Raw genomic sequence first — 9,217 nt, 5'->3', positions numbered from 1 at the left:
ATTGTCAGAGAATATGAAAGATGTAATGCTGAGGCTTTATAAGGTATTGATCAGACCACATATGGAGTATTGTGACAAGTTTCAGGCTCCAAATTTAAGGAATATGGTATTGGATAGTGTCCGGAGGAGGTTTATAAGAATGATTCCAGGAATGAAAGGGTTAATATTATAAGGGTTATATTTATAAGCTCCTGGAGTTTAGTAAAATGAGGTGACTATTGAAAGGCCTGAATAGTGTGGGCATGGAAGCTGTTTTCAGCAGAGGGGGTGTCAAGAACCAGAGGGCACGAAAGGGGAGGGAATTCCTTCAATCAGAGGCTGGTGAATCTGTCGAATTCATTGCCACAGATAGCTGTGGAGGCCTCATCAGTGGCTGTTGGTAGTTTTGTGATTACAGTATTAAGGGCATCAAGGGATACAGGGAGAAGGCAAGAGAAACTTGGGTTGTTTTCTCTGGAGTAGTGGAAGCTGACAGCAGACCTCACAGAGGTTTACATGAATTTGAGAGACATAGTATTTTTCCAGGGTTGAAATGTCTAATACCAGAGGGCATACATTTAAGATGAAAGGGGATAATTTCAAAGAGATGTGATGGCATTTTTTTTACATAGGAAGTGCTGGGTGCCCGGAATGCACTGCTTGAGGTGGTTGTAGAGCCAGATACGTTAGGAATTTTTAAGAGATGTTTAGATAGGCACATGAATGTGAGGAAAATGGAAGGATAGACATTGTGTAGGAATGAGATATTAGTTTAGTTAGCCAAAGGGTCTGTTCCTGTGTTGTACTGGTCTATATTCTAATGTGTTTGAGAGTGAAACTAAATCAACAGACTCAGTGGGCCAAATGGCCTAATTCTGCTTATATCTTATGGTCCAGTATATAATTGTGGGGTTGATTACCCTGCACCTGGTTGCGACATATTTGTAATATCAGTGCATTTCCCCATAATGATTTTGGTATCTGATTTCTGGGTTGCAAATTCCAACATGATAATGAAATCTCCCCAGTTATCCTTTCCAAAACTATTGAAAGCTGATCTATTTGTGATATATATGTTGGTATGATATTGTTAGGGCATGACTTTATTTCTTACTGCCTGGATCGTGTGGTAAACGGTCATGAGCTCCTCGTCATTCCTGCCCATTAAGAAACAAAACTGGGAACAGAAGAGGCCCGAGGTGTTAGTGAAATCTTTTACTTGGCTCCTTCATCAAACTAAATGGAAAGATGGTGAAATGTTAGGGGAGAAAGGAGAAAAAATAGATCAGTGACCTCTGCTACAATCAATATCACCTCTTCACCCACTAGGAGATGCTACCCCAGCTCCTTCTTGGTGTTGGCATTTAAATTTCTGGGAACAATAGTTGGAGTGCAGGGTGAATTCCTTCTCCTGAGAAATCAGGGTCCAAGTTTAAAGTACAGCATGTATTTGCAATCACTCTCTTTACGTATTCCAACTATTTCATTCGGAAGCAGCCTGTGGACTCCTTTTCAGGGACTCTGCAGCTCATGTTCTATATACTATTTGTTTACTTCTTTTTAATATTTGCACATTGAATACAGTAGTTGTCGGTCTTTACAATGTGTGGTTTTTGTGTGGATTCAATTGTGCTTCCTTGTTTTCCTATGGGCATCTGCAAGAAAATGAATCTCAAGGTTGTATATCATATACATACAATGATAATAACACCTCTTTGAACGTTGCTAACTACATTAGGGTCTCCTTAGTATACAAAAGAGACTTTATACTTGCAAGTCCTTTTAGTGTCAGGCCAACTAACCCAGATTATTTCAGTGGAAATTAAGCAGGCTTCCATTTGAAAAGATCAGGAGTAGCTCTAACCTCTTATTTTGCAATGAAAAGGAGTAAAACTTCAAATTGTTTGGTGAAAATTAATTCTTTACTTCTGATATTTCACACCATCAATGCTTTTTTCACAAAGTAATAAATGTCAGCATGAGCTAAAATTTTAAAAAGGCATATTGCTTTAAAATTTTACTTTCTAAATATTCATTTGGATCTTTTAACTCAGTACTTTAGAAGGCACATCCATTTAACGTAAGTTTTAGAAAATTAAAATTTGTAAGATTATGAACCCATGTAAAATATTTGCCTGTTGTAAATGTTGATTACTCTTGAATACTCTTGCAATTGAATACTCTGATATGTGTGTTAATGCAGCCTGTACTCTGCCATTAGTTGAATATGAGGGCACCAATCCATTGTTTTACTGTTGTTCTGTGCATATTAGTTATAGAACATAAATAGTGTTCAATCTGTCCCAGTAAGATGTAACTAACTGACCTCTACAGAAGGAATAAACAGAGATAAATGCAGAGAAGCTCCTATAGCAAACAAGAGAAAATCTGCAGATGCTAGAAATCCAAGTGACACACATTAAATGCTGGAGGAACTCAGCAAGCCAGGACTCCTGCTGAAACGTCTAATTGTTTACTCTTGTCTACAGATGCTGCCTGGACTGCTGAGTTCCTCCAGCATTTTGTGTGTGTTGCGGAGAAGCTCCTATACATAGTTTTGTCTGATTTTGTAGTTCTAACATTTGTCTGTTTCAAATCTACAGCTTTGATAACTGGATACTACAAACTAAGACAATAGATATGAAAGGGAATCATATACATTTTACAATAAAGTTTCAAAGATTATGGTAACAAAGATATATATCTCCTACAGTAAATTGATACTAGAAAATACTGCATTTACAGACCTACTTTTTTCTCTGAAATACATCAGTACAAACTAATAATTGAACAATTTCACATTCAAAGTAAGCACTTTAGTTCCTACCTATACATGTTTATGTTTGGAATAGATTTCTTTTGAAAAGGTGAATTATTTTAAAGTGTTTCATGAAATAACTGATAATTGCATTTCATTTCTTAGTTTATTTAGGGAATTACCCTCACATCTTAAGTTAGACAGAACTCTCTGTAACCGGTGTCATAACAGCTACTTCCTAGTTAGAAGCATAGCTTGAGCAAGGCGAAATGAACAGCTGCGTTGAAATTTCTTTTTAATCCCTTCCCGGACAGTTCCCGTCGCTGAATATAAACTGAGGAAGCTGACATTCCCATTGGCAATGCCAGATACCAGTATCTGAGAAAACTAATATTTAAGATGGCATTAATCAATTGTGACTCCATTATTTTAGTGATGTATTTACTAAGTCATTGAATGGAAAATCCCTTTAATGCTTAACCATCGATGTCCTTGTTGGAGAACTCTTTCTACTAATGCCAGTACTCCTTTAATCTTATTGAAGTCGCTGGGACACGAAGCTTCAGAACTAACTTCGCTAAGTCTGTCAGTTCCAAAGCTTTAAGGGGAAACTTGGTAAACGGTAATGAATTTAATCATGTTTTGCAAGCAAATGTATATGTTAGTAATATGAGCAGGAATTGTAATGCAATATATAAAACTTTAATTTGCAATATAAATATAGGCTGGAAGTCGATGTTGAAATACATCAGTACAAGTCTTCAACAAACTGACTAGAGCAACAATTGATCTAAAATGTAACGCGTGTACGAGGCCTATGGAAAAACGTAGGAAGGTAGGACTCAATGTGTGCGGCAGCGATGAATTATTTTACATAGCTTCATTGGTTATTAAATTTAGCATTGCATATCAGTGTAGATGAACATCAGTAAAGTGGCGTTACTTTGCTCCTGATTTCTAAGGACTTAGCGAAATGTCTCCAAGCATACTTTGAGATGGCCAATCTCAGATGAACCTTGTACTTGCAAGCACGCGGCATGATAACTGCTTCTACGGCTCCACGTTGGTTTAACTTGGATATTACTTGTGCCAAACTAATGGGCTATATGCAGAATCCAGTAACTGCAAATGCATTTTTCCTCCTCTGGATCTCGCACCATTCCAGACGTGGAACTAGTTTGTAAAACTCCTCCGCAAACCGACACGACCCTGTTAACATTCAGAGCAGAGGCATTTCTCAGCTCTCCTGCTTTAATCTTTTCACAGGCAGGGAGATTTGCCGGATATTCCAACATTATTGGTTTACGGGTCATCTCAGGTGTCCGGTGGGCAGCAACCTAGATTATCGCTCAGGCGCATAAACAGCGTTTGGATCAAGCTACAATGAGATTATCGGAGAACACGGAGCTGATGGAGTCGACATCCGCCTTTCCTCTGTTGGGTCTCAGGATCTTCTCGGACACGGCGTGGCTGGTAGGGAGCAGCTTCACTTTCCCATTCTGCCCCCTCAGTGGCTCTTTGACGGGCTCCAGAAAGACCACTCGCTTGCCGGTGCTGACCTTCCTCTCGGCGCCCGCCTCGTGAGGAGGTGTGGCACTCAGAATGGAGGAACGCGCGCTGCTCTCCTTCGGTTTCCGGTGCCTTTGCTTGGATTTGCACCAGCAGCGGCAAGGTGTCAAGTAAAGATAGATCAAGACCAAAATGATGCTGGCGAGGCAGGCAGAGAGAGTGGTAAAGGCCGTGTTAAAGGTATGTGGACGGTGCTTGGTATGTGTGAAATTGTGCACTTTCAGTGTCACCTCGATGGTCTCGTTTAGCATGCGTCTACTGTTAATTGCGATACAGGAGTAGACCCCTGCATCTTCGACCTGGACGTCTTGAATTTCGAGGCTTCCGTTCAATAACACCCCCAGACTCTGCCTTTGAATGCCAGTCTGCAATGTTTCATTCTCGGGCGTGACCCATAGGACGTTGGTGCTGCTGTCCAGAATCTTGCTGTCACAGTTTATTACTACTCGGTCCCCCAAATAAGCCTCATAGAGCATGCCCAGAGCGTGGAAAGAGCCATTCACGGCACTGTTAGAGCAATTCAAAAGATCATCGTGGATCAATAAAACACTGACACTTCTCTTGGCGTCCAGCTGAAAATAACATCTATAATCTTCCTTAAAATCCACCGCCGACCTAAACTGCCTCTTGTACCAGTAGGTGACCATGGTGTAGAAGGAGCAATCGCAAGTAAATGGGTTGGCATGCAGATATAAACCATTCTGCATCTTTACGGGCAAAGCACTTAACTGCAGGGCAGGTACAGACGTTAATTTATTGAAGGAGAGATCGACGAGTTCCAGAAGCGGAAGTCTAGACCTGCCTTTAAAGAGCTGCATTGGGAAGCGGGAGATCAGATTTCGACTGAGATACAGTTTATGAAGTTTGTACAAACCCTCGAAAGCTCCGCTGCTGACTTGGGCGACTTGATTATTGTAAAGAAGCAGTATCTCCAGGGAATTCAGTCCTTGAAACGATGAGTTGCTCAAACTTTTTAACTTGTTGGAGGACAGATCCAGATACTTGAGTTTAGGAGTAGACCAAAATGCCCTCTTGGAGAGGAAGCCTATACTATTGTGATTGAGAATCAGGGTTCTGAGTCTGTCCAGTATGGTTGGAGTCCAGTTAGAGCCAAGTAGTCTGATGCTGTTGTAGCTAACATCCAAACTGGTCGCAACTTTATACAGGATCCTTGGCACAGTGGTCAGATTCTTATTGGTGCAAGTAATGATATCGCTGGCACAGATGCAGACCGAAGGGCAGATGACGGAAGCGTTGCCCGCCAAGCTGGCACACAGCAAGAGCAGAGCGAGTCTTTGGGTAGCTGAGTTGCATCCCCGGAGAGCAGAGAAGACTGGGTGACGGGTACACATGATGGCCGTCTCCCAACCGTCTTCCAGTGGGCCCTGCAGTCGGATGAACGTGAAACCTATCCCGTGGCACTGGGGAAAAACAGATATCACCAGGTTCATCCCAGGTGCTATAACTGAAACAAGCAGAGTAACATTAGTAGTGCACCTTTTTTTTATAAAGGAAAGAATATTCAAATGAACTTCAACATCTTCTTGCGAAGGCAGGGTAATACTACCAAAAACAGTTCAATAGCAATTATTTATAATCTGTTTTAATACGTAATATTTATCCTCCAAGTAAATCATGACACAAGTCAATGATCTCTTTACTCAAACAAAAGCTCTGAAAATTTACACGGAAATTATTTTCCAGTTAATTTCTAACTCACTCAAGAAATTACAACCCAGAATTGCAGAAAGAGTTAATATTACGATGATTTAAAAATAAAAAGAATCAAGGTTTCGTGTAAAGTGATAGTGAAAGTGTATGCCAAAAATAATTACCTTAAGTCTGGTTTGAGAGAGAGACAGAGACAGAGAGAGACAGACGAAAGATCCGGGTGATGGTTTGTAGCAGATCAAAGACATTTAAGGACTGGGGCATTGAACGTATCTCCTGACGCCGGTGCGAACTGGTCCTTGGTCTATTTCCTCCCCATTTTCTGAACTTTCGAAGTAAAGCGGCGAAGTCGACCCTGCTCGGATCCTACCTCTCCCGTGTTCCATTTTACGGCGCATTGTCGAACGTGGCAGCGGCAAGACAAGTGGTGAGGCTACAAGTGACGGCTGCCCATCTTCAGATCACTGAGATTGGCTGAACACGGCAGGGTGGGAACCAGTCAACGATTACAGATGCGGATAGAAAGGGGGAGGAGTCGATTGGCGGAAAGTACTGGAGCTACCCCCCCCCCCCCCCTTGCCTTCACGCTTGCCGTCTTTTCCCTGCTGAATTTCCACAGCGGTTTGATTTGGACGCTGCCCAGTTTTTGACTGGGCTGCAAGCTAACTTGGGCAAAAGCAACGCGTGGGCTTTAGGCGGGCTTCCTTAGGCATAGCGAACGCTCACACAAGCAGCAGCAAGCGACTTCGAGTAATCACAGGAGGTTTCTGTTAGGAATCAGAGTAAGAAACTAATTAACATGCGACGTGCTGTCCCTCGGTCCCAGCAACCGGCTCCTGTTGCTATGATTCCGAACTGTCATCTGCAGTAAGTGTTAGGTTTCAATAAATGAAAGGTATTCACGGATAGATTGTCTTTCATGTTAATATCATTAACAATGAGTGACTTCAATAGGTGTTTTAAAAAAAACGTAGGCTGGTTTAAACATATTGGGTTTCGTGCTAATGTCAGTATATACCTCAAAGGAGATTAAACCAGAAAGGTTGCCGTTGTTACAGCCTGTACACTATTGAAACGGCTCTGGCTGCGAGGCTGATAAACTACATACACCGACATAGCGTGAAAAGGGAACACGCAAAGTCATTTCTTTTAACCGAACCGTAAGTTGCTCATGTACGTATACCGTTCAAAATCCTTTCCGTTTTCATATACCAGGTCAAGACTTTTTTATTATATAAGTAAATAAAAATAAAATGTGTTGGGAGGGGTTGCGGGGAATAAACAGTCATCTTCTATAAATGGGGTGAAATAGCTTCATCTCTTTCACAGACCCTCGCTATTTGTGGTCATCTGATTTCCGAATGAAAACAATGTTATTGATTTTAGGAATACCATGGAATTATAGTCAATAATCTATAAGAACATATGCCATTTAAAAGATGGCTATGAGGTAAAGTATTTACATTAATCTCAATATTATGAAGATTTAACCGTATGTGCACGGTTCAATCAGAAAAATCCAGTAATATTTCCTAGAGTCAAATAGACTTTTGATTAAGTTGTAATTTTTTAAAATACATTATTCAGATGAAACTTGATGAAGGGTCTATTTATTGACTATATATTCATCACCATAGATCCCGCCTGACCTACTGAGTCCCTCCAGCATTTTGTATGTTACTCTGGGTTTCCAGCATCTGCAGAATCTCCTGTGTTTATAATGCTTTACCTTGATGCAAAGATTTAATTTCCATAATTTCCTCTAGTTATTCGAAAGCTTGTTAATAAAGCCATGTTTTTAAAGCATTGTCACTGTTATACTGTGGGTAAACAGGAACAATTTTGCTCATACACATTGCTGAAAATAGCAATATAAAACTGAGAAGATAGTATATATTTTTTTGTGTGGTTGATGATGGCTAAAACACCAAAAACATTCTCAAAATACAGCCGGGGAAGCTTACCATTCAACTGAGTGAGTGCATAACTTTCAACTGCAGATAACATCTTTGATGTTCCAAAAATCTTCAAGTTCTGTACTCCAGTAGAGTTCATAGACTTCATAGAGGCATACAACACAGAAACGGGCTCTTTGGCCCAACTGCGTCACGTGAACCAAGATGCACCATCCAATCCGATCCCATTTGACACATAACCTTCTGAATATTTCCAATCCTTGTAACAATATCTGCCTTTGAAAAATCCTACTTATCTGCAAAGGAATTCAAACTGTAGCTTATTGACTTAGAGAGATCACATTGTTACTAAATGATCCATTTAGTGGTGTCACTACATAGCAAATCACACAGTATTTAATAGAAAATGTTAGCAGTAATCCAGGGATAATAGGATTCAAGATGGTCACATTTGTTATCAATTTCTAATTTTATTTTCCTTAAACTCTGCCAATTTCAGTACAGATTATAAATTTCCTCATTTTCTCCCTTCTCCATGCATGCACACAGTTTTTTTTCTTGATACTTGCTTAGTATTGAGTCCTCCAATAGATTTTGTTCATTGTAACCAGTCTATCTTGGAAAGTAAAGGTGTAAAAGTGGCCAGACCAGAGACTCCCTGATAGCCACTTTACCAAGGCAGAACAGGCAAAAACTTTCCGGTTTTCCCTGGAGTAATTAGATCCAGATTTCCTGATTTTCTTTTACAATCAGAGCCTTGTGGTACTTTCTTGTTTGTTCACGTTGTTTATTTCACTACCATTACAATTACTGGAATGCTAACCTCAAAGGTTTTCTCTCCTCCTCCTTCATGTGTTTCTTTTACTCTGTTCATGTCAGTGCCCTTCTTGCTGCAACCATATCTTTTAAAGTCCTCCTTCACAGTTCCAGCTGGGGCTTTTCCATTGGCTTTGATTTTATTCATAATCTCCAACCTTACTGTGATGTTCATCTGAAAACTCTGATTAATATCTATAAGACCATTAGATTTAGGAGCACAATTAAGCCAGTTGGCCCATTGAGTCCGCTCCACCATTCCACTATGACTAATTTATTTTGCCTCTCAACCCCATTCTCCTAACTACTCTCCATAAACTTTGATACCCTGACTAATCAAGAACCTATCAACCTCCAATTTAAATACACCCAATGACTTGAAATTGGTCTCCACAGTCATCTGTGGCAATGAATTCCATAGCTTCACTACCCTTTGGCTGAAGAAATTCCTCCTCACCTCTGTTCTAAATGGCCATCCTTGTATTCTGAGGCTGCGCCCTCTGGTCCT

General features: G+C 40.5%; 1 protein-coding gene across 2 annotated transcripts; it reads right to left on the bottom strand.

Annotated features, from left to right (window-relative positions):
* Window positions 1-3,417: 3,417 nt before the first annotated feature.
* On the bottom strand, window positions 3,418-6,695 carry LOC140202833 (amphoterin-induced protein 2-like). Of its 2 annotated transcripts, none has more exons than XM_072268264.1 (2): window positions 6,142-6,695; window positions 3,418-5,727 (listed from the first exon to the last, which is right to left on the bottom strand). In XM_072268264.1, the coding sequence occupies exons 1-2, from the start codon at window positions 6,223-6,225 to the stop codon at window positions 4,111-4,113; spliced, it is 1,701 nt and encodes a 566-aa protein (XP_072124365.1). In that variant the 5' UTR covers window positions 6,226-6,695; the 3' UTR covers window positions 3,418-4,110. The 2 variants fall into 2 exon arrangements, with proteins under 2 accessions (XP_072124365.1, XP_072124366.1); XM_072268265.1 differs by having other exon boundaries at window positions 3,418-5,771; window positions 6,142-6,232.
* Window positions 6,696-9,217: the final 2,522 nt, after the last annotated feature.

The sequence above is a fragment of the Mobula birostris genome, chromosome 9 (assembly GCF_030028105.1).
Source record: "Mobula birostris isolate sMobBir1 chromosome 9, sMobBir1.hap1, whole genome shotgun sequence".
Taxonomy (NCBI): Eukaryota; Metazoa; Chordata; class Chondrichthyes; order Myliobatiformes; family Myliobatidae; genus Mobula; species Mobula birostris.
The sequence above is the reverse complement of the archived record's forward strand: the minus strand, read 5'-3'. Positions and strand labels throughout refer to the sequence as shown.

Excerpts from the sequence above, each read along its gene's own strand:
- LOC140202833 (XM_072268264.1), bottom strand. The coding sequence starts at position 6,225 with ATGTCTTTGATCTGCTACAAACCATCACCCGGATCTTTCGTCTGTCTC. Across the intron at positions 5,728-6,141 it reads TCTCTCAAACCAGACTTAAG|TGCCACGGGATAGGTTTCAC; the intron begins GTAATTATTTTT and ends GTTTTTCCCCAG.